At 35.5% G+C, this 26,771-nt stretch overlaps 1 protein-coding gene across 1 annotated transcript in view; it reads right to left on the bottom strand.

Moving 5' to 3' along the window:
• Positions 1-588: 588 nt before the first annotated feature.
• The window catches only part of SELENOF (selenoprotein F), a 28,706-nt gene continuing 2,523 nt past the window's right edge, over positions 589-26,771 (bottom strand). Inside the window, exons 2-5 of the mRNA XM_005238460.4 lie at positions 26,364-26,531; positions 13,762-13,825; positions 4,008-4,057; positions 589-1,587 (exon numbers count right to left, since the gene is read on the bottom strand). Coding sequence (XP_005238517.2) covers positions 1,456-1,587; positions 4,008-4,057; positions 13,762-13,825; positions 26,364-26,531 — 414 coding nt within the window. The 3' untranslated portion in view covers positions 589-1,455. The remainder of the gene's footprint in view (positions 1,588-4,007; positions 4,058-13,761; positions 13,826-26,363; positions 26,532-26,771) is intronic.

The raw sequence follows: 26,771 nt of genomic DNA, 5'->3' as shown, positions 1-26,771 counted from the left end.
GTTTATCTCCTAATACAAGAACAAATCCATGTTTGACTCTGATAAGTTAGAACAAGCTGCAAAGATTTGTGAGTTTTGTGTATAGCTCATGTTTTTCTAAGACACTAGTGACCACTACTGTAGCTGTTCCACACTGAGTCATCTGGGAGATGAGCAGCATGTTTTACAAGGACAGGAGTGAAAGGCATAGAATAAGAGTGAGAACAACAGGGGTAACAACGTGTGACTTAGTTCTATGCACCTTCTAAGAGTTCATAAGAATATTTCAGGAATAAAAACTCAGAAGGCTATGCCTAAAAAATCACCTTAGTCTATTACTTCTGATAATTTAGTGTAGTCTCAGTCCCAAGTTTATTTTCTACTATGAAAGCTGATGATTTCTTCTCAAAAGTTAGGAACAAAATCTGTAAATTGTTGAAAAATTTCTTAAGATATAAAATCACATGTGAAGAAAAAAACCCCAAGTACCAATTCAGGCCATAGCATTAACACCCATCCAACCAAAAACCAGTGTGCATGAAGTAGTATAGAGGGAAGACTAACTTGCTAATCAGACTTCAGAAAAAAACAAAACCCACCAAACCCACATTATTCTTGCTTACCGTATTTATTCACTCTTAAGTGGAAAAAACCTGACAAGTCATAATGGATTTGACTCATCACTATACATACTGTCTATATTCCTTGATCACACAAAATTTAAACTGAGAAAGGAAAATACAAATTTTAAACAGTTTATAAATTCATTTGATAAACAGACTTCCAATAAACTTATGAAAGTTAGAAGGAAAGGTTTTTCAAGACTCATTTCTCATGTTTTCTGAAGCAAAACACTTAACATAAAGCACACCTGACATCTGACTAACATACACCTCAGAGGTTTTCTATGTAGTCTTCACTAAAGTGCACTTACTAAATGTTTTACAATACCAGACCATGAGTTCCTCCACCAGCTTCAAAACCTGTGAACTAGATACTCACTGTAAACAATGCTTCTAAAAAATGGACAGTTCAAATACAAAAAAAAAAGAGGGCATTAGCAGTCAATTTTCTTTGGGAGATAGTACACTGCATTTGGTTCTCACTTTCTTACAAACAGCAGCAAACAAAAAGCATGGTAATAATTTCAATTATTTGAAGCTCTTCAGTTTTAAGAGCATTTGTAAGAACAGCTCCAATTATAACAAACTGATATTTGCATAATTAACTTTGAAACAAAGCATTCTGTTAGTGATAAATGCATTGAGCTGAAATATATTAAAGACAAGCTATTCTGTGAACTTGTCAGATACGTGTGCTGAAGCTTCCCCTTCTAATGACAAGATGTTTAGTACAGCACAAAAGATATTTTAAAATTAATATAGAAGCTGGAATGTTTTTTCAATTGTAGTACACTTCATTTGAGAAGATTACCATGACAAAGCATGAAAAGGAAAGAGGACTGAAAGCAATGATTTATAGACGTTCTAATTTTTCACTTAGAAATTCTTCCACGCTATCTGTATTCCACTTGAGGATGCTTAGTTCTTCTGCAATGTTCCCACTGTCATCCAGCAGCTTTAGTACAGGGTCAGAACCACGCACATACTGCAGAAAAAAACAACTCAGTTACCTTGGGCTGGAAATGCATTCTCCATATTAACACTCACCCTACCCCACCAGTTAAAAAGATGTCAAAGAAAGAATAGTAAGAAGGCCAAAGAGCAACACCATAAATACTTAGGAACAGAGCACTAAATTACATCAGAGTATTCTGAGCAAACTTTAGCAACACAATTTGTGCTAAGAAATCAACCTAAGCTTTGGCTTTTTAAAGCTCAGAATTCTCAAAAAACAAACAGACAAGCCTTGTTCCTGACAATGCTCAATGTTATAAATATTCTAATGCCACATATTTTGTTCTGATTTTATGAATTTCATCACTAGAGTGTTTAATCACAATGTATTCTACTTTTCTTGAAGAAAATAGATCTATAAAAATCAAATCAAGCTTATAAGATCAGTCTTCCAGGTTGCTTTCTCTTACGCTATAACCTCCTCTCCTCCAGTATTTTTTCACCTACTGTGCAGATTCAAAGAATTACATGTTCAAAACTAGAGTCTGCGTGTATGCAGAGGAAGAACTGGTAAAAGAGGAGACACCATACTGAAGCTTTAACGACAGAGAGATGCCCTTGGGTTGCACACTCCACCAGCAGAACTGGCCAGTGCCTGCAGCTCTGGATTAGATGCTTTCTTGCCTAGTCCTCAGGAATGAGGGTGGGTGAAAAGAAGGAAGCATAAGGGACAAAGAGGCCTCATTTCACAGGAAATTAAAACACATCAAGAGCAGTAAATGTTTATCTTGAGATCCAGAACAGTTACCTGCCTTAAATAAAACAGGTAGGAAACAGATTCAGTTCCAACTTCTGCCTTGGATTTAACATCAAAGAGAGGAAAGTAGAAGAACAAGTCAAATGAAGACAGGGTGTGGGTGCGGGTGTTGGGGTGTGTGCATGCTGAACGTCTGTGTCTTCTTGGGCCACTGCACAAGCTAATGCATATGCAGGGACAACGCCGTAAGCCTAGCTGTGAAAAACAGTATTCTGCTTCAACTGTTTTAAGTTAACCAAAGCTGGATTTTTCAATCAAGCAGCTGAATGTTTTTTCTCATATTATCAGTAGCCTTTCTACCACTTTAGAAATTTCTGGTCACTTTAACAGCTCAAAGTTCTACTATCAATTTCTAATGTAATCACATTCCTTCCTGCTGTGTTGTATCTGTGCCTGCTAGGCTTTGCTGGTAACATAATACTTTAATGCTTCTGAAGACTCACTAAGTCACAAAATATGTAATGCAAATGAAAGCTTTTAACAGTATTAGAAGGCTCTAACCATTTAAGTTTATGGAAGAATTTCCCCAGGAGCACTTTACTTTACCCTACTGAGCTAACCTAGTTGGTTTTACTTAATGAAGACAGTGGCATCTAATCCATTTTCCACAAGTCTCATAAAATAAATACAGATCCATTTGCACTGAATTTTTTCTCGGTAGTGCTCTATACCAATTGTACTGTATACTGCTTTGATGTTCAATACAGCTACAAAGTTTAAATGAAAATGAACCAGACATGCAGAAGGAAAGCTTTTGAAAGAAACTGGAGGACACAGAGACGTGAATGCATGAGACAGACAGAGGAAATCTGTTTTAGATGGAATCTGCTGCTGAGAAGACAAATCGCTTATTACAGCCATGCACAGCTATAAAGTGATTCCAGATGGTGCCATTTGGTGAATAGAGATGGGAGCAGGAGATGGGAGAATCAAGATGTATATCTGTGAAGTACACTGGAAGTTCACACAGGATTTTAAGAGGAAGGTGAAGTCTTACACTAGGTCTTAAAAGCAAAGAACTGTTTGGGCTTAAGGCAGTGCAGCTTATGCAGCTTTGCATATATGCAAGTCATGAGAAACACCGTTCAGTACATGCATTTGTATAAGGTTGGATGTTTGAATACTATAAAGAAAAACAAAATCACAGAACACAGCAAGGAAATTCTGACAGGGTGAAGAAAAATCTAAGAATGACTGAATGTATGGAAATGGCAGCTCCATCAGAAAATGAGGGAAGAACAGAACAGGAGAAAAAGAAACTACGGCAGAATAAGCTTCAGTAAATCCAAGGTATCCGCAGAGTAAGGACAGAACACAAGTATTCCTTGCATTGTTTTGCCATCTGCTATTACTTATGGGTTCCAGTATATTTTTTATTGGATTAAAAAAAGCAACAAACCCTAACAAGAAAAAAACTCAAATCCCCAACAACAATAAAAAATTGATACCAAACAGTTACCAAGCAATAAACCAATTAGTATTAGCAGCAGGAACTTGTAAAGATTTATGTTGGCAAAGCAAATATATGTCCTGCTAAAGGATTACTTGATCAGCAAATAAGGAACAATCCACAGTCTCTACCAAGCTTAATTCTTCCTAACATCCCAAATAGAAAAAGTTAGGTTACAACTCACCTTGATTTGCAGTCCCCTGAAGAGTTTTGGCTTATCACTCCTGACAAAAGCTATGGTTTGGAGAAAAGAAAGATAATCAAACTCCTTCACTTGCATAAAGTAGCTTTACATTCAAGCTAGTATTCCCTGAATTATTTCTTTTGGAATAATGCTTTAGAAAGTATCTTAATGCCCTAAAAAAGTTAATCATACTAGAGCTATTATGCCTAAGGAACACCCTATTTTCCACTAGTAGTCCAAACAAGCTTCTTATCTGCTTGGATTTTCCTCAAACACTAGTGCAACTGTCTAAATCAGTGTATTTGCATGTACAACTGCCAGTCTTCAGCAGACTGGCCCACATGTAGCTGGGATACGTAAATGTGAGGAAAAGCATTAAGACTGATCAAAATCTGGCTGAAGATAAGCTTTGTGAGGGAGGCTAAATATGACACATATCCCATCAGCACGCTCCATGCAAGCTGCAGCAGTGCGGGTGAAAGGGCACAGAGGAAACTGTGGATAGAGGTGTTAATTCTTGCAAACAAGACAGACAATCTTCTCTTGCAGAGATCTCTGAGATTACACATCAAAACCCAGCAAGAAAACATGAACAGAAAACATTCTCTTGTTGGTATGTCCTCTTCTCTTGACAGTCCTAAAGACAATCAGCTTTAAGATGGACTCTTACGGCCTACTGTGTAGCTACACAGAGTAAAGTTCAGCTCTGAGGTGGGCTGCTGCTGAACAATTCATCACTCGAAGCAGCAGTCAGCAAACAAAAAGCATTAACAGCAGCATAGTCCCTGTACCCCTACGGCACAACCCAGGCCTTGTATTATCTTTAATTTTAAAAAGAAAAGGTTATACGAATTATTTCAGGGCAAAGTGTAAGAATAAACCCCTACTTCCAAACACTTTAGCCTAATGAATGTCTGAATTCTAGAAGTATTTAAAGTTTATTTAGAAAAATAGCATAGTCTTCATTCCTCCTTTTTACATTCAAGTTACGCTAAAGACTGAATTCTAATCTCTGACATTAAGTGGATTCAGGACACTCCTGTAGTATGTCAGTAGCATCTCCCCAAGGATGAACCCTGTCAGTACAGATTGACTCTTACAGAAGTGCTAGCCACATTTTAAAGCTGCTTTTGTGAGGTTAGACAACAATGAATCTCTCACAAATTGCAGTGCATCCAGCTGGAGCATGGAGATGAGTGCAACCTGAGGACTAATGTTTCATACTGCCTTACGAAGTGTAGTGCTTTCCTCTGTAATTGTAGAGATGTCCCCTGGCATCTTTATACCTATCTTTATATTACTGTAGACAGTTACCTTAACACTTTCTCAGTATGTGTATGCTGTGAGTGGCATTTATTTTCTTCCCTCTTCAATGGTGCTCTCTGTACAAATCAAAATCATATACTCTGCCTGCTGCACCAACCACTACAGTGTAAACGAGTCTAAAAAATACCAATGGCCCAATGAGCTGCCAGGTATACTAGAGCCCTGAAGAAGAAAACAAGGGTTGTTTTTGTTCTTTCTGTAGAACTATACGCTAATGTCATATTGTAAGCTGTACTTGTATAACAATCCCAAATAGCACTAAATAACCAGTACTTGCTCACATGCTACAGTTCAATTCCGATTTAAACTCAAAGACTTAATTTTCAGCTTCAGTGTTTCCCATGTCCTTCTGACCTGTTAGTTGTCCTGGCTGTCATCAACTGCAACATGCAAAAAAAAATGGTAAAGATATTTCTTATTCTTTGTAAAATCCACAGCATGTTGAACTATTTCAACAGGAATTTTTCCACATTTTTTCCCCAATTTAAAGCTAAACCTGAAATCAGTCTCTACGGCTTTATATGAAAAGGAGGTTGTAAGCAGCAGTCAGTATGGTGGGTAACTTTAATTGCAAAACTTTAAGAAAAATGGTAAGAGAGCACAGTAAAAAGGATAAAGTTTCAGACGCAAACCTGAACTGTGGAACTCAATTGTATTAAAGAATAGCCTTTGGGGGTTACCACAGGTTACGGCACTTTAAGCTTGTAACAGGTGTGAGGATTTGTTACTTATTTGACAGATGAAAACTCATTTGGACATGAGTGGCTGTTCTCTGGCTGCAGTGCTGGACTGAACAAGCTTGCATAAAATGGGAACAGAATTAGGTGGAGGAAGCAAGTATTCTACAGGCAGTATTACATTTTATCACTTTAAAAGTAGCTATTACACACTTGTATCAATGTCAAACGTCTAAATCTTCTGAAAGCTGAAGCACTACAGAACATTTTTCCTGATGTTTTAGACAACTGGAACAAGATCCGTTTCTGTTAATGGCATATATTTATTTCTAATGCTGATCATAGTTACTTTCTGCATTAGTCACTTGAATTTGCAGTGCAACAAAGAAACATTCACTGTACAAACAACTTAATTTGTATATTCTGAATTTCGGAAGCTAAAGTAAGCAACTAATATACTGGCATGCATTAAAAATACAGGTTATCCCATCAAACACTTTTTTCCTTTCCACAAAATAAGTTGAATAAACAGCCCTTGGAATTGAGGAGGTCAGGAAGTCAGATGCAGCTACAGCACACAATTTGGGACATATGCCTGCTTGCTCATGTGATGGGGTGCACCTTCAGCACTGCCCCAACAGTTTCCCCTCTACACCCTGAAATCAACACTGCTTCCTATGATCCTATGTCTGAAGGCTACTTGCATGTCTTTACACCATTTTTTTTAATAGTTTGATGTTTAATACTAAAATCCTAGCTACCTCCTCATTGTGCTCTCCTTGTAGCACCTTTAGAAATTACACACTGGAGAGAAACAAGCATTTATACAATCCATCCATGGGTGAGCAGGGAAGGCATTTTCCACTTCGACTTCCATAAGATGAACTCTGAGCTTAGTGCCATGACATGATGTTCCAGTGAATTAAACACCAGACTAGAAGTCAGAGCTGTTCTACTGCCAGCTTTGCAACTGTCCTTCCACATAATGTTAAGAAAACCACTTCACCTTATAAAAGATGTGCAATACCAAAGCATATGCCTTCTGTTTGAAGGCAATCCTAAGGTGAGCTAACAGAGCAGACTAGATTGCCATGCGATCAGCTACAATGAAAAGGTCAGAGAAAAGTACCAGGTGTGTGTGGGCATTTTAAAGCCTGCTCAGCACCAAACTGTTTTGCAAAGAGAGGCAATATCGAACAGTGCTTTTCAAGACCTAAAAGCATCCTCTGCCTGTGAACACAGCAGAACAGAGAAGCTCACTGCTATCACTGTAACGTCACTTTGTTTTGATATGTAACACCTATTTGTTTTGAGAGTCTGTGAAAACCAGCCTGTTGGAATTAAAGCCTGAAGTCCTAAATGGAGATTACGAAGGAATCTAAGAATCAGAGGCCCAAACGGCAAGTCTATGTATCTGCATGCACACACCTGCACTATTCTCCGAGGTACAGAAGGATATACCGTAAGAAAACTTCCTGACCCAAAATGGACATGACACTCTCCATGTGGAGTTGCAGATCTATATGCTAGGCATAACCTTTGTAAAGACAGTTGACTACCCACTGTTCTATATTATGGGCATGATCCAGACTACCGAGGATATCCACCATTCAGGAATATTCACATTATTTAGATTCCTGCTTTATGAGGAAAGATCTCATGCTTGATCTGTAACTGAAAAAATACTGTTGAGAAAAAAAATAACTTTATCTCTTAATACTTGAATGACAGCCAATATACAATGGCAGTAAAATCTCACACTAGTTTTCAAACAAATGTGCACGCAGACAAGCAATTTTAACCTTGTCTGTCTCTACACGCATCAGAAGGATTATAATGGCCTCAAATCAGAAAGGCCTGGAGGAGATTAAAAAACCTTACTGTCTCTATTATATCCTTTTCAGATTTTAATGGCAGAAAAGCACAAGTCAGAACTAGTCAAATCTTCAGCACAAGGTCAGCAATAAATTTTTACTGCACAATTTTTCCTCTTGGTAAGCTACAGCATGTCTTCTAGCAGGAATCTAATGTGATTAAGTATCTGCCAGTAATGGGAAACTGCACTTGTTCAAACTTCTAATCCTTTTGTTATTTAAAAAGCTGTGCTTTCCGTTTAGATTTGTTCCATTGCTTACTGTTATAACACTTACAAGGACTATGTATGCCCACGGGGATTCACCCAGCTTTTTACACTGCCTACACCCTTCTTAGTTTATCCTATTTTTCTAGTAAATGCAACCCTTTAGCTTCTTCTGAACGCTTGATGCTGTGTACAGATACACAACTTCATATTACAGATAAGTCATTAAAAATGCTGGCTGTGCACTGAAAAGCAGCTGCATACTTTTCTGATGGTGACTATCCCTGCTGTCCCTCAGTATTACACCAAAAGAGTCCATTATGCGATCATGGCAAGGAATTGTTAGTGCTTCAAGAGTAACATTAGAAAGGAATGCTTCCATCATCATTCATAAGTAAGGAAGGATGTTCCAAAATCTGTATGAAGAATGATCTATTTTTAAAAAAATATTTAAAGTCTTTGTGATGCATTTAAAATGTTGTTTCACACACTGAATTAGCAATAGGAAGCACATAAGTTATTACCAACTTTCAAAAGACTTGCATTTTATGGAACAGTAGCATGGTACTTTGTGCAACTCAATGCAGCACGTATGTTTTTATTTGATTTTTAAAACTCAAAAGTAAGAAAGACTAAATGTATATAAAATGTGTTACAGAAAAAACTGAAGTGATCTAATACTAATAAAAGAGGATGATTGAAATACTTGTAGGATTATCTGTAGTTTTTCTGAGTTAATTTCAATAAAGAAAACGCAGCATTACTTAGCATAAATCAATGAAATAAAGGGTAGTTTGCCTAACTTGGCCCTGAATTATTAGACACAAGCAGTTTGAAAGTAAAAAAAAAAAATACTAGAAACACAAGCTTGTGCAGAATGTCATAGATTTGTACGTTAAGAAAGGCAAAAAGGACTTGACCGTACCACAAACTTAACCATTTTGTACCTGAAATGAACTTGAATAAAGCAATGGTTTTATTGAGGCATTGCTAATTATCAAGTGTTAAACCTATGAAAAAGAAAAGCAACCAAAACAAGAGTAGCAGAGTGATATTTTATGAAGACAGAAAAACCCCAGCGTTTAATTATGTCACAAATACCTAAGCATTGCTAAGACATCTGGCAATATTTCCTAAAAATGTGAATGTGTAAGTCACTGGGAATACAGGCAAACCAAAAGCATTAGTTTCTTTCCTCATACTCTTCAATAATTTATTTTGGGGACATATAAATGCTCTGCAGTTTTGAAGATCGTGTGAGCCTGCTTCCAAAGATACCATGAAAGCCTAGCAACAAGATGGAACTACAGCAGACCTCAAACTCTCATTTACATTTTAAAGGCTATAGCTCTTTACCTTTTGGAGACCTCAGTCTCAGATAAGAATTTAAATATAAGAATTCATAAGGCACATCAATAACTACTATTTGTAGTCTATTAATCGAGTTACAATGCAGCTGTTCACAATTTCATACAAAGCACCACACGCTTTCAAAATCAAATCCAAGACAGAGCTCTGATCAAGTCTGAAGAAGAAAGTTCACAAAAAACCCACAGACAGGGTACTTTATAGAACCAGCAGACCAAAAGACATTTCCAAATCTGAAGAGGACCATTGTTTTAGTTTCTGTATAATCTGCTTACCAAAGACTATGATAAAACGATGCATGTCTGCCACTATAGTATCCTACATTTCTTAGCAAGAGTTTTACTAATATTTCTACCAATGCAAGATTTAAGGTTAATAAAAGTTTCTAACCTTCCTCCTCCAGTGTAAGAATTGCAAATTAAAATAACCTGGAAATAAGTGATCTTACCTACAAATACAATCCCATAACAAATTACACTTTAGTAGCTAAAAGAATCCCCTTCACGATTGCAAACCTGGGCAATGTAAGAGTGCTTACTGACCCTGAAGTCAGAGGATCTAATGTAGTTGCATACTGCATGAGTTCAAGGATGAAGGACCTTGTTCCTCTAACAGATTTGCTGGGAGCACGTCCATTTCTCAACTAAGAGAGCCACACAGGGAGAGGTGACAGTTATTCTATTGATGAACAAAAGGAATGCAGAGAAATAGCAAAGAAATACTCAATTAAACCCCCCAGCCTAATTAAGTTATTGTTAAACTGGAAAGAACACAGGAGTCCAGACACTGTGATCTCCCATCTCATCATTAACAGAACATGGCTGCCACCAAAAAGTCAACTTAAAACAAATATGCTGGGTTAATCACTGACCCAGCTAGTTTATTATGCTATTTCAGAGACTTAGTTTTATGGATGTCAGTCAAAAACTGTTACATTTTCTGTGTTTCCTGGTATAATAAGATACTGCTTCATCTATGAATCTTGTCACTGAAGTTTTCAACGTTCCACTTTGATGAAGTGCTTTTAAATGGTAAATATTTAAGAACAATTTTATACAGAACAATTTCAAAATATATGTAATATAGGAATTAATTTTACAGTACAGCATTTATAATGAAGCAATTTATTTTTAAGGGAAACTTAACAGGAGAAATATTTCAGCACTGAACTTAGAGAAACTTACAGAAACCTGTAAGTGGTCTGTTCCCTGACTTAGCACAAGAAGATGTATTTGAAAAACATAATAGACATCCCTGGCCATATTCACAAGGGCATTTAATACTTTGCTATGGTATTGCAAAGAATAACATTCAGTTTACGATTGAGATAATCTTGCCAAGGACTAGATTTTTTCATCACTTGTCACTTCTTTGCTTTCCCAGTATCTACAAATATATTTCATATGTAATGGTTCTCCCATATCAGGCACACAGGTGTATTCAGCAACTATTTTAGCCTAAAATTATATAACCAGTAATTCTGATACAAATTTTGATACAGAAGGACCACAGAATATTGCATTTAGTTACCATGAGCAATGCAGGTTTTTCCAACTGTGTAATATCCTTACTGTGTAACTTTTACAAACATTTATTAATTCAACAAATTAATATTAACTATTAACACAAATACTACAAATTAATGATTTTAAGGTGTGAATCTCATAAAACAAACATGCACACTATTCATCCTTTGGCCAAATAAAATATAATCCAGAAGTAGTCTGTGACAAATCAAGTCTGTGAGAGTAAACAGTGACAAAACAATTTACACAGGTGCTTAAAAGTGAAGACTTCACAGTCAGATACAGGAGTAACATATACTAATCCAAGGAATACTAATACATACACAGTCCTGCAATTAGTGGTGCCATTTTCTGTATATTCTGGAAAAAGAAAAAATCCCAACAAAATCCTAGCAGAAGCTATAGGAAAGGAATCAAGAGTTATTTGTGATAAGACATTGCCAATGACAAGCTACACAGTTCAATGAAGCCTACAAAAACAATGCCTCGAAAGCAGCAGCATGACCTTCAGGCAACCTAACTTCCGTAGCAAACATCAAACTGAAAAGTTAAAACAGCAACACTTCTTGAATGTTAATGTCTTAAGATGAAGACATTAAATACCTGTTTCTGGTACAAGTTAAAATCAAGGGGAAAAAAATCACAATAGAAGTATTCTTAGATTAATACTAACGTAAGGACAAATTCCAGCTGGAAGAATATATTCTACTGCTTTTTAAAATTTCTAAGTATGCTCTTAAAATTTAATTCCAACCTGTTTTAATACTCTAGAAGTAAATTTGGTCAAGATAAATTTAGATTGGGTAACTGCAGAAACTGGTAATGAACAGGCAAACAAGAACTTAAGCACACTAGTCAGTCCTTTTTTTCCTTCTCACTGTACCAAAGAACTGGTAGTTAAAATCTACTGAAAAACCACTGAAATTCATTCAGTCATTTTAAAAAGCAAGTTATATGATTAATTGAATGCAAATCTTTGAGCATCTTTAAATAACAAAGGACTGAAAGGAAAATAAATCTTTAAAATGTTCAGGCTTTTCCTTTTGTACTGTAAGCTTCTGGAACATGTTCGCAGCAGAAATTAAGGGCCATTTCCTTTTAGGACCTACTGAGGACATAACGCAGGTGGGAGTCAGGCCAATAGGTTGACCTCTTCCTTCAAACCAACAGCTCAAAAGAGCACTTCAGTGTAATAAATTCACAACCATGAAGAAGCTGAGCGAACAGGCAACAACAGTTGGGAATGTTTTTATGTTTACTAAATTTGAATAGTCACGGAGATAATATGGACTCCTGTGCTAATAAAGTTAATCTCCTTGTGCCCCTGCACTAAACAAGTCATTTAAACAATCCCTCTTCTGGCATTTTAAACAGTGGAAAAGAGAAAATAGTTCGGCTCTGGTCTCGCGGTCAACTGAACTGTATGTGGGTAGAGGTGGAAGGAGAGGGTCTAAAGCAGCACAACTTACATAAATTATAATCTGTTTTAAAATCTTCTCACGTGTTTGTCAGTCAGCCTTCAAACAGGCAGGTATGAATACTGACCACGGTAGATGGAGACATGCTGTTTGTGCAATTTTTTTGTCTAACGCTAGACTAGATTAGTTTTTGTTCTCTATGCATCTGTGTCCAACGTACAGTATTAGGATCTTCATCACGGGGGGTGGGAGGGAATCTAAGTAGTGCTATCACCTAAGCTCTTCCCCATTTATAAGAAAATTCCAGTTTGAAATTTCTCACAGATGTTTTTCCTGCAGCTTCTTCCCACCACACACTGATGATACCGATTTTCCTTTTAAACTACCGTATTCCACTTGTTACAGATTTGCTAATAAGTTAAGATTGATTGACTTTATTTGATTGATTATTTGATTTTATAAAATCAATTATGTAATAGAAATATAGAAGGGTAAGAAATATATTTTAATGAAACTTCTATAGTAAAAGCTGCTATAAAAATCCTCTGTACAGCCCCATACTAAGGCCGGAGGTATTGGTCAGAATCACCTAGTAGGAATGTTTAGAACTTAGATAACAGACTTAAGATTTGAGATGATTGTTCATATGTAACCTAGGAAAATGTACTGAAATGTCAAAATGAGAATTAATGTGAACTGGGGAAAGTCGAGTGAAGCAACCCATAGTTGCCGGCCAAGAAACAGTTACCTTAAGTGAAAGGTAATTCCGGCAGGGGGAGATCGAGACCACCGACTCATATACCACCTACCCAAATGGTACCCCAGACCCATTTCCGGACCTTTCTAACCTTTATTGCGCAGAATCGGATATGGGAGGAGAGTATGTTAATGATTTATGGGAAAACTTATGATTTTGTATGAATACTCAATGAATATGTACGGATGAGTTTTATAAAAGGTGTATGATTTTGAACCATGGTGTGCGTTGATCGTGAGAGGACTCACGCACGCACCCGGCCGTTAATAAAGAAGTGTCTGCTTATCTACATCACATTGGTGTCAATAAGTTCTTCATTCCGAGATTTCGGTAACACATTCACTTTAGTTGACATTATCCACAGACAAAACAATTCTACTAGAGGATCTGTGAAAAGGAAGTAGTTCTGTAAGTGCACAATACAATTTCATTACTGGAGACCAGTTCCATGAGTCTCAGGTCAATGCAACTTTCCTGACATAATATATGAAATTTATGATATATGAAATTTATGACTACTTGTAGTAGTACTTAAAAGCACATTTTGTCATTCAGCTGTGAAAGGATTTCATATTTGAAAGAGCAGTAGTGGCTTTACTTACCCTGGACTTGAGGGAACCTTCCCAGTTTTCATCCACATACCTCTAGGACAGCTCCTGCATAAAGCTGTAATGAAAAAAAGCTGTTAGTGACATAAAAATTCTAAATCACTAGTTTACTTATGGCATGTTATCTGTTGAACTATTTTTCTTTGAAAAGACAATATGCTATTGTGTTGATAGTACCTACAAATAAGATCTTAAATAGAATCACAATTCCAGACCTGCCTCCAATTTAATGCAACAACAGACTGTTCCCTCAAGACACATGATAATTTTCATTTATTATATTAAAAATGTAAAAACAGGAACAAAGTTCATGTCAGATATACTGTTGCTGGATGCAAAGTTTCATTTTAAAAAAATGAACACAACTGAACATTTTACAATGCAACTTACAGACTAACAATAGGAAAACAACTTTCTCCCCAAAGATGCTAAGAAAAGTCTAATTAGGTGAAATTTTAGTTTCCATTTTAAACCTAACTTGGACAGTGAAATACTGTTTATAATAAAGAAAAGGCAATGAATTTAGACTTACAATTTGGGCTAACTATTAGTAGCTTATTGTAGTTAACTGGGATTGCAGAAAGGACAGATCACATTAACAGACCTCAGCTGAAGTAATATATGCAGGCTGGACTAAATTTGATGCTTGTACTTAGATGTCACTCACTTCTGACAGCTATACAAGATACTCAGATGCAGTGTTCTTAAAGCTAAATAGAAGTTCATTTCAATTTTATGTGCTATCTAAATAAAAAAACCCTATTGATAACCTATTGATCTTGTATATTGTCACATGTTTTTAAACTTCCTGGTTTGTTTCTTTTTGCAACATGCAATTGATTCTATAGTTTGATGAATCTTAAATCTAAACAACAAATTTTTCCAGCTACTGTAAAGTTAGGCATTTTAATCTTACATAGCTGTCAATACTGTATACCAAATCATGTCCTTCTAACCCTGAAACCCCACTGTTAACAGAGAAGCTGACAGAATAAGCTTCAGTTAATTTTTTTAAATTCAATTCATTACCTTCTACAAACAACTAAGACCCCTGCTTTCATTCTCTTTCAGACAGTGTCTTCATAACAAATGTGCAAGTCAGGACATGGAAAATATAACCTTACTGAAGTGAAGCAAATCCACGTTTCACTTACAATATGAAATGTGAATACGTGTAATTAAAAGTGAGCTTTCACTATGAAATTTAATCAGCACTAACCCCTCTGAAAAAGGGGTGACAAGTTGTAAAAGAGAACCATACATGATATGACAGAAATCTCAGAGACAATTAACTTTGTCACCTATATATGTAGGCATTATGGACAGCCAGGAATACATCTTCATTTCAGAATACGAATCTTCTGAATTCAGGTCCAACTCAATACTTGCCTAAATTCTACAAATTAGAATATAACTACTCAAATCATTTGCAGGGAAATAACAACTTCTTTCCTGACACAAACTAATCTGTAATCATTACTTCCACAGGAAACAACTAAAAACGTTACATTACATTATCTCTTCAGAACAGCATCTCAGAAATTTGCTTAACTGCATTTAGATTTTTAACTAGACATTAGATTTAAGATAAAACCTAACCCAGGACTGCTATGAAACAATACTTGAGATCAAAAATACCAATTTTTTAAAAAAGCTTTTTCTCACTGCTCAAAGATTTTAATTAAAAAAAGGCGCTGATAAACAGCTCAGATACTAGCTTGCATAATTAAAGTTCCTCTGGACTTAAAACATGAAGTAATTACCAAGATAGAGGAAATATGGAATACTGAGATTATAAACTTAATTTACCTTGTCTCTATTAATTATTGTTTAAAAAGTTCAACAATAATTATATCAGCAGTTCTAGATTTAGATATTAGTTTGCACACTCACTAATACACTGAACATTTATACTTGTTCTCTGATACTAACCATTATCTGCATTTTTCTATCAAGAAGTTAATATAAAGAAGTAGACAAAGGCATAAATAGCTTTTTTCTGTCTAATTATTTCATTTATGAGTATAAAGAACTATGTACACCCAAATTTAGGACAATGGTAAAATGAGCATTTTTCAATTCTCATTACTGCAATTAATTCTTACAGTTCATTTCTTCCTTTCAAACAAGGATTTCTATGGAACAAGATCACTGTAAACTACTAAAACTATTAAACTACTCAAATACTTAGTTACTAACATATATGTTATATTTAACTATATAATATATAGTTATATATAACTTATATATACTTAAAACTAGTTTAATACTTAAACTATTAAAAACTACCCCCAGTTTGTAACTCCTAGACAATATCTGATAGAAGTGAAGTTTAACAAAGAAAACAGCTCAGTTGCTGATGTCTATATTTTGAGCTTGTGACTGCCCTAATTGAAGCCCAACTGTGCTGATACAAAAAAATTCAGATTCACGCTGGGACAAACAGCTGCTGTCTAGATGGCCGGACAAGAAAAAAAGAAAAATCAACTGGCTTCATTTATAAATCTAAACAAAGGTGTCTTTTGCAAGAAACACAGGTTTATTTGCATCACTTAGCCCACAACAAAAGCATACTTGTTAGTATCTGCTGCTGCTACCATCTCATCATGTCCAGAGCAGATGTCTTCCAAACTTACTTGTGAAGGCAATTACTGTGTTCAAGTATTACTAAGAATGACATGTATCACTCAGTGTGGAGGCATACAAACATGTCGAGTCAGTTCATTACACAATGCTTAACTCATAAGTTAGTTCATTTTAAAATAATGCTTCACTTGTTTTAGTGCTCATGAAAGTGGGTTTACTACTACAAGCAACGAAATAAAGACTCTCTAAACTATTACTACTGTTCATTTTAACATCCAAAACAAGTCCTGCTATGACTTCCAGGCTGATTCATGTCTGCATCTATAAAAATAACTTAGCTTTTTTTAAAACATTCTAGTGGTGTGCTTTCTAAGGCTATTGTGACAAAATCTGAACTCTTCCCTCATCTTTTACAAAGCATTGTCTTGAGTTAAGTTTCATTCAAAAGCTTTTTGTAAACACCCAAAGGTCTTGTAATAGTTCACACTGATGTAATGAAGATGGCTCTTCACAACTGAGAGGAGGAAAACCACACTATCAGTCATGCCTGCTTTAATAATAAAGGAAAGTGGTAATTATAACAGAATAAGCCATTTACATAAGAATCATATTAAAAATATGTATTGTAAAAATAACTGTTCCAGCAATAAAAAGCAAGGAACCTTAACTTAGGTTAAAGAAAACATTTCACTGGTTATTAGGAAGAGAGTTGAAGTAATTTCTGCAAGACAACATTCCAGCAGCGTTTCATTTATACATAGATATGGTACTGTTATCACAATAACTCATGTTAAAAACTCCAGAAGAAAAATTAAATTCCTGCTACAACGCTGCTATATAACTCTTAAAAACTAAACAGGAACTCAGATCAAACCAAACTGAAAAAACGGTACTTAACAGTGATTGCTTCTTGATAATAATAAAATGATGTTAGATCAAAGGTGACAAAAGAAGTTTTGTAAAATACAATAAATTATCACTAATTTTACTTCCATAGCACCTATATTTTGCATAGTGGTTTCTTCTAACTACTGACTAAGCCTGACCTTGCAGAGTTTACAAAGTGTCACTCAAACTGGATTTGTACAGCTGTTTGCAATCAGCTGAAAAAAAAATTGTAGTACCATCATGTCTTAAGACATGCAATGAAACAGACTGTTAAGATAAAGCCACACAATGGTAAACAGCTATCTTACGGTATCTGGATTTTCTCAGATACCTGCGTATTTTCCTGTCCTAACATCAAACAGTTTAAAAAAAAAAATAGTTAAGCTCTGAAAACAAATGGTAAAGCACACTTATGACTACTGCTAAAACTCTGGAATTTTCAGTTGCCTCAGGTACAAGACAATCTTTTACTAAATATTTACCAAAACTAATCTCTTTTCAATGCAAAGAATTTTTGTTTTTATGAAATTCGCTGTAATTTTGATTTTATGTTACTATATAAGCAGATCTGCCAAAGAAACCTCCTCATCCCCTATCAACGGATACTAGAGTTTTACTTCAAGTAAGTCAGGAAAGATAAGGATATTATTATTCTTATTGGCCGAAGTTACTTGGCATGTGCAAACCTGTATTGTTTTAAAATAAGGTGCATGATCTCTTTTTTCAAAGGCATGCAAATTAAGTTTTAGTGTCCCACCCACAAAGCAAAGCAAGTTAAGAACTGAGTTGTTCTGAGAAATAGTCAACAAAGAGATTTTGATGCAAGTTTCTTCTGCTCTTGCCTAAACTATTATAAGTACCAATTAATTAGTTACTTTTACTAGAAAACTACGTTAGTTAAAAGAAAGGAATATACATTGTGATATAAAATATTTTGTTTTCCATGGGGACAGAATGTGGGGTATTTGTATGAACAGCTAGAAGTTTTAAAAAAAAATAAATCACTCTAGTCTTCCCCTTTCCTGGAGACAGAAAGTGAGCAAGAATCTGTGGGTCAGCAGAGAGCAGTCAGAAAGCCTCACTGCCAGGAACAGTTATGAATTGCTGTTCTGTAATGCAAAAAGCCAATAAAGTCATTGCTACACACACATCACTCAGATCTGATGTAATCAGTAAATTTAGCAACAAAGAAACTGCTCCTATTCACAACTCATGATCCAGTGAAGGCAGATGCCTAACTCTTAAATAAGAGTTTGGAAACAAAGAGTCAGTCAAAAAAAGTTATCTGAATTAGCACTATGTATTACAGGCAAATTCCTCTGAAGAAAGCTCAAGCAGAATCTAAGCTTGCATTTATTTGCAGGGAAGGAAACTCCCAACAGAATACGAGGGTGACAAGTTACAATGAGCATGTTTAAGCACCGAAATAATTTATAGGAAAGCTTGTAGAATCTATATCTTTGGAGATCTTCAGAACTTTTGAGTTCTGCTTTGAACTCAACTTTTTCATTCTGAATGTACACAACACAGTTGTACATTACTATTCAAATCTTCAGCATACAGAAAGTGTGTCATCCATTAAGTGTCTTATTTTTTGGTGTTAAAAAATCTCCTCCACGCAGTATTAAGTAAACAGTTTTGCTCTTTGAATCCAGCCACCACCAAAAAGCTCAAAACCAACTTCCCTTCCTGGCAGACTATTTTTTGTTAACTTTGCTCTCAGAATGGTTTGGTATAAGGTCATGTGAGCAAAAGATGAAAATGCAGAAGCTGAGCAGCCATCAATTCTAGACCTCCAGAGCTGCAGCATGGATTAGATGGTGTGAATGCCCAATTTACCTGAGTGGCAGTGGAGGCAGTGCAGAGTGGAATAGAGAAGGGTGGCAGAAAAAGGGCTCCTGTGTACAGACTCACTTGGATCTGGTTAACAGAATTATATAAACTAAAACGTAGAGAATGTTAACAGTTTAAATTCTAATTTTGGAACACACTGTCCAATTAACTTAGCTATCTAACCACCTACTTGTCTCTAGAAGCAGAATCACCGAACATCTCATATTCTCCAGAATCTGTGCTTTTTTAAAGTTGCAAAGAAAACATTCAGAACAGAACTCATCAACTGTTTAATCTGACTTTGCGCATTCAAGTAATTTTGAGACTGTACTTTTTGAAGTTGTTTTCAACAGAGTCAAATACCAGTATTTTATCCAGATGGAGGAGGTCAGACTTCATTAGCTAAACCTATTCCATTCACCATCACAGATGCGCATCAACAACTGTAACTCAGACTTAGCAAATATACATTTATCATTTCCTTAACTTTTCTTTTTCACTGATAAGATTAGAAAGTGCTCTTCCATATGTAAGGCTTGCCCTGCTACAGACAGATAATCTATTTTACCTTAGTTTATCTGACAGAGATGAACCTTCAGTGAATCTTAAACATTGACTAGCTAGCTGGACCTTCCTTATCTAGGACTACTGTTTGTCAACATAGTTTTCATTGCTGATAACAACATGTACAGAATGAAGGGAAAGAGTGTACATGGTAAAGTTCTTGAGAAGGACATCCACTTCACATTTTTAGTACGAGGTATGGTTGTGCATAATATTTGGAAGTGACAGTATTCTTTCTCAACTAGAGAGAACAATCATCTCAATTACCCAACTTCTCCATCAATATTCCTCAAAGTAATTCCTCTGAACTGTATGGGACACGTTTTTAGTTAAAAGCAAACTTTGAAGGGAGGTCATTTGACGTATCTGATTGATTTGAATGTTAAAATAAGCTGTCACTGAATTATGTTATTTTGAAAATTCACACTTAGTAAAAACAATGAACGTGAACCATTTTTAGGTAGCATGTTAAAAATAAGGAGTACATCCACGTAAAAGCACAACTTGATTTTTACAAAGCAGACAAAGAATTTTATACAATCCAGCTTTTTCTGTCTTGTGGTTTTTGAGAAACAGCTACATGTAAACTAAAATTCTAATGAATTGGTATCACTTACACTTATGTTACACTACTGAGGTGTCAACGAATTCTAAGTAGTTCTCTATTTTTACCCATCAAGTTAAAAACCAAGAGATGAGACTGCTTCATTGGAACTATTCATATTAAAAGTCTCTGGCAGAAAGAGGAGGCTGCCAACAGTAATTTTTGAGTTTAGCACTTTAAATAGTGAAATGAAAAGAAAAAACCCTAAAAAATGAAACTAAATTGGGTCATGCAAGAGTAGCCTAAAGCATTAAAAGCATTTCAAATTTCTCTACAGTTGGTAATTATTGTGAGTTTTATATACTATTTTGAGTTTTAAAAAGCAAGTCTGAACAAGAATGTCACCTTGCTCCTCCTTGTAATTCATAACAGCACATTTAAAACATCTGTACATATAAAAAGATGAGAATTTTATAAGAACTTTCAACTTGATTTTTTATTAAAAGTAGCACACAGTCAATTACAGTGGGCATGTTTATTACTAATATTACACTAAAATATTTGTTTTGTTTCCAGGAGGGGTCCAACACTAATTCCACCCAAAGAAGTGGTTTTAAGTTATGGTCAAACTACATCATAAGGAGCATATAAGCATTATCCATTAGGATTAAAATAAACTGTTCTGAGGAACAGTTTTCTGCATACATGCTCATCTCCTACTCTACAATGTTTAAAGGCCTATGTAACAATTTTGTTGTGAGTGACAAAGTAGACTACAGCAAACTGAATTTGTATAGGCATATTTTTTACCTTTCAGTGAAATTAAGAGTCATCTTTTCCTCAGAACAGAGCAAGCTGAATGTTAGCAGGTACTTCATACGTGGACTAAACACGTATAATTCACTCTTCTGTTGCATATTGTCCCTCACCTCTGTATTCTTCACTCAGAAACAAGCCCCTCAAATTGTGTGATACTATGCAGAAACAGGTGGCTGACATGGAAGAAGGGGTCAGAGCCCAGGCTTCACTTTTGACAGACTAAGTTCTGTGGTTTTGCAGGGTTGAAACAGGCTGAATCATTAATATCTTAAAATGATTTCCCACAATTTCAAGTACCAAGGACTTGCAACAAAAATAATCTCATCTTGATGTGGTGAAAACAGGTATAACCTTCCTGCAGAAACCACAAAAGAACCTGGTTAAGTACAGCACCAGTTACAATGTAATAGCTAGCAAACAGGTCTGCAACATGCCTCATTGCCACGTTTAGATCAATCCAGCTGCAAAACTGCTTACCCAACTGGTCAGGGGAAATACATAAAACTCTAGGAAAGATTCCTCTGCTGTACTTTGGGTTTTCTCCCCATTTTCCAGAGTGTTTTACTATGCATTCTTAGGATTTTATCTCCAGTTGGTTTTCAGCATTTTTCAAAATGTTGAGAAAGCATAATACTTAAAGGTCACTAAATTCCACTCTTTTCTAAATCTCATCCATTCTGTTTGTCTACAGCTAATGGGGTTATGTCCCTAGACTTGCATTAACTTTCAAACAGCAGTCATAAATACTGAAAATCATTTTAGGTTCAGGTAGGATGTAGAATGAGGAGCTGCATGTAAAGCAACCTTAAGATATAGGCTTTAAGATTTTTTGGAAAAATAGCAAAGTTTAAGTTGCCCATCTTTATTTCAGGTTAATATTTCACAATACTTCCATGTCAAAATGAAAGGAACCTTCTGTATTTACTGGTGCAGAAAGAACATCAAGTTGGAAACCTCCCCTCTTACAGCACAATAATCCTTTTCAAGTTTCTGAAATATTTTAGTTTGTCTTGTTACATCTAGTATGAGTTTGGTGAAAAATAACCCTAGATTTCTCACTGTCTTAGCAATGCAGAGGCCAGACATTTCAATAAATTGTTAAACCATACTTTGACAGCTTGTATTTTGACAACCCTGAATATGTGCACAAGATAGTTGCTAAAAATGTCAGGATTTTATGTTTTTGCTTGAATTTTTACAGTGGCACTGTTATTACCCATCTGTATGTAACTTTATGCATATAGACTTCTATATTGTTACGTTTGCCTTGATTTACAACAGAATCATAAACTATTTAGAAATAGCATATGATAGACACATGTGATGTTACCCATGACAACTGGCCATCTACACCATCCATCCTCATGTCTCAAATTTCCTGGCCAACTTTTGCTTACACCTGATGTTACATTATCTAATTCATCAAACACCATAACAATAACAAATCAAAGTGCTGAAATTCAACACATCTTAGTGAGCAAAATATATTTCAAAGCTCCGTTTAGCAATATTGATTACTTTTAAGGGTTGTAGCAATCCTGCACAGTGCAACTGTGAAATTTAATGTATTGCAAATTTCATTACAGAGTTGATTCTTAAAATCAATTTGGATTTTGACATGCATATATTGTGTATTATAATCTTAGATTTATCTCAACAATTAATGGAATATGCTTATCGCTATGTCTGAAGTGATCACACAGCATAAGTGAAGCTGCAGATGGAGTGCAGCTATTTTCAGCTACTGCAAAATATGGACAATCTCTCCTGCTACTACAATTTCACGCACAGTTAGCTTCACCTCCATTTCATCCTTCTACATTTTACACACCAGCAGTACTCTGCATCTGACAGACTGAGGCTTAAAACTTGCAGCTGTCTAAAGCAATACTGTTTAAGCTACCTTCTAAATTAGTCTGGAAGTGAATACAAAATCTCTAGAAGAGGAGAAAATACCCAAAATATTTTTTTCATTTTACCCACAGTACAATTATAAAGTAATAAAAATATCTCATCGGACAGGTGTCAGCAGAAGTTAAGAGCAAGACAAACACTGAATAACAAGATTACCTCACAGCTATTTTCCACAATGTCAATTCACAGAATACTGGACCAATAACAAGACCAGGGTTAATAAACATTTTTCAAGGATATGAAACAGTTGAAATCTGTCAACATCTCATCTGAGGTTGCACTGATGCTGTGCAGCACAAAATATTTTTAGGACTGGGCATATTTCACAGATCATTTGTGAACAGTAACAATGACAGACAAAAATTCTCAGATACACATGCTATCACCTTACCTTTAATTTTAAATTCTCATTTAAAACTCAGGCACAAGTTGTGCAATAAAATAACTCTTGCTTTCTAACACTTGACACATACTTACAAGAAGAATTAACTTTGAATCCTGAAGTCTGTCCAGGAATTCTAGTAGTTTGCAAGTTTGTAGCTCAAACTGCAAACATGCTGTGTCACATGATCTGAACAGTGACCTGCTCACATAATGAACAAGCTAGGTCATGTACTGGAATCATGGTTCGGAAAAAAACCCATAATCATACACTTTGATGATGTTCAAGCATGTAGTCACAGCATCAACAACACCCAGAGCATGCTCTGGAACTCTGCAACATATAAAGCTGCTAATCAGCAAGTTAGACATCTTACACTTAGATGCAAGTTGTTAGAGTAAGATTTAAAAAAAATCTTCAAGGAAGAGGGTAGGGAAAAAAAACCAAACTTTTAAAGACTTTCAACATCTATTCACTCTTGACTATCAAATTTTCATTAGAAAGATTTCTATTATAACCTGAAAAAAACCAGGGAAAGGGGAAAAATTACAGCAAAAGGCAGCATTCAGTTTTTCCATTCTTCATGCATATCATGAGAATACTACTTTAGCAAGAAATTACTATGCTCAATTACAGACACCTATTACAACCAGCACTATGATAAAATACAAGTCAATCCAAAATGTGATGATTCTGAATATATTTGTGGTCATTCTTCCCAACATTACTTTTCCACTGGCTAGTCTTCAAGGAAGATTACTCAGTATAAATTTAAAAAAAAAATGAAAAAAGCTTCCACAATCAGAAAATACAAAAATATATATTTCCAAGTAGTGGTAACAGTATAAAAAACCTTCCACCTTCTGAAACAGCATTCAAAACATTAGAAACAATGCTATAATTTAGCACACAGCCATTATGTTACAACAATCCAGTATTTCTATTCACACACACCGTATGGAAAAGCCTGCACTCAAAACTGGATATGAAAGTGCATGAAAATATTATCGTAATCACTCCATGCTGATACTTAACATGCTAACTCCAGATCTCAAGTATAACTTGTTCTAAATTTCTTACTTCCGTGACATTTTTGAAAAGCTAAAATACTAATCAAGATGTACATTTTTCTGTGCTATATCAGGAAATTGTTCATATTTACTGCAAAGCGCAAGCAGAAAATGAAGCTGGGTAAACCAACACAAATAGATTAAAACCCCTAAAACTTATAATACACAATTTCTTGGTTCCCATGAATATACAACAAATACTGTTCACTATGTGAAGGGATTTGTTGAACAACCCTGAGACCTCATCTAGCCCTATGCTATTTGTTCGACTACATTCTGCATGACTAAAATAGAAGTTTTGAAACTAGAAACATTTATAATGTAAAGCCCTGACCACAAAATGGCATTTGATTAGTCTTACTCAAAAAAGTATGATTATCCACACAGTGAAATCTAGGTCTGATTCACGATAATCATAAATATCTACTGATTTAAAATCTTTTGGTTGACCCGGCTTTTATTCCCGTAACGTTTACAATACAAACTATGTTACATCCTTGAGTAAATTACTGATAAATTGATAAAGACAGATTATTTTTTTCCTCAGAAGTCACACTGACAGAAATGCAACAACTCCTCTAGCTTATTTTCCCAACAAATGACAACAGAAATTATCCTGCTCCACAAGTGCTTGTGCTGTATCTTATGCACACTGAGGGAAAACTTTACGAATACTACCTGAACAAATAAGAGCATCCTCTTCTTAGATGACAACAGGAAGCCTTGCTGCTGCCACCGTAACTGTCACTGGTTGTGGTACACAACCACAGCACAACTGGAGATGCCTTCCTGTTTTTCCATTCCCTTTTAGTGCATTTCATTAGGTTTTATCCTGAAACTGTTCAGCTTTTGTGCATGTATAGATATATACATACATATACACAAGAACTATGGCATTTTCCAGAGACAACTTTACAAGATTCCTATATCTAGTAAAGAAAAAGTCTTATATATCAAGTCCCATAAGGATTGTACTGAAATATTGCTCCAAGCATTCTTTTGTCAATATATGAAACCGCACAATTTATAGTCTTGCCTCTTACCTTAATAGCCTGCCAATATTAAGGAACTACTAATTATCAATTCTCTGCAAGTCTCAAACACTTGTTTCTTGATATTTATTATATTGTACCTAACATCGTAATCAGTAATTTTATTAAAAATTTTAGGCACAATTTTTCTTCAATATTATGGTGAATTTAATTGACAGGAGAAATATGTTAGATCTCCTCATTATTTTCATGGTGTCAGTTATATAGCTATCTCCCAGCGACTAAAAATAATTTCAGCATCTCTTCTCCATGAAATCTCTACTTTCCTGATAAATCACTGGTCTTCAATGTATTCTAGAGTGCTTTTTAAACAAACATATTTGAAAGCATAGGTTCTTTTCAAGAGCTCTGTAAAAATTCTTCCTTGCTGATGTACCTTAAGATACATAAGGTTTTGCCTTAGCCTAACTGCCTGAAGCACAGCATGGGCTCCGAGCAAGATCATTCCCAGTATTTCTAGCTGTTAGAACTTAGCTGTTCCCATCACTGCAGAATGGAATTGAGCAGTCCTGCTTCTGTCAGGTTTGTGCCACTTCAGGAGCTGACCTGACAGCTACACCAGCCTTTTGTTTCTCAGGACTGAACTGAACTATCCTGGCCTACCCCATTACACCATGGTCAGTGACCGAGCAACAGCTGCAATCAAGGACACCTGTCTCCTCATCCTTTTTTTTTTTTTTTTCCCTCTTCAAATCCCATACATATTTCAATGTAAAGAAATTGGACATAGCTCCCATTAGTCACTTCATGCTAGAGAAGGGCTTGTACAGGGGCATTATTTTAGAGCAGTATGGCAAGTTGCAAATCTAGTCCCTACATATACTAGACTATTGAGAAAAGTTGCATTTTCCTCTTGAGATTATACTCCAGATGGCCATATATTTTTAACATATATAAACATAACGTGTTAAATTATTGCACAAAGGACCTGTTCCAAAACCCACCTTTCTAGTTTCCAGCTGAGCTTCTTCTTGGCAGCACTGCCTGCAGAATGGATCCAACTGATTCAGATTGAACTGTCCAAGAAGGTTGCAAGAACTGCATAGCAAGTTACTGGAGAAGCCCAGCTCTCTGCAAGCTTCTGATGACAACTGTGTTCCATATACACTTACCTGAAAATCAATACGTTATACTTTAGTATTAAATTTGATGTTTAAAAAAAAAAAAAAAGGAAGACTAAATTCTTTCATGATTAGGAAGAACAACTAAGTCTCTTGCAACTGTTTTACAGTAATAACTAATGGTCTGCTCCTAAGTGCAAAACACCATCTTATGGTCTTAACAATGGTCTTGAACTAATAGCAAAAATTCTACACACCCATAATACATATATTTCAAGGTATCAGATCTGC

Source organism: Falco peregrinus, chromosome 10, assembly GCF_023634155.1.
Source record: "Falco peregrinus isolate bFalPer1 chromosome 10, bFalPer1.pri, whole genome shotgun sequence".
NCBI classification, from domain to species: Eukaryota; Metazoa; Chordata; class Aves; order Falconiformes; family Falconidae; genus Falco; species Falco peregrinus.
This window is presented reverse-complemented; position numbering and strand designations above follow the sequence as displayed.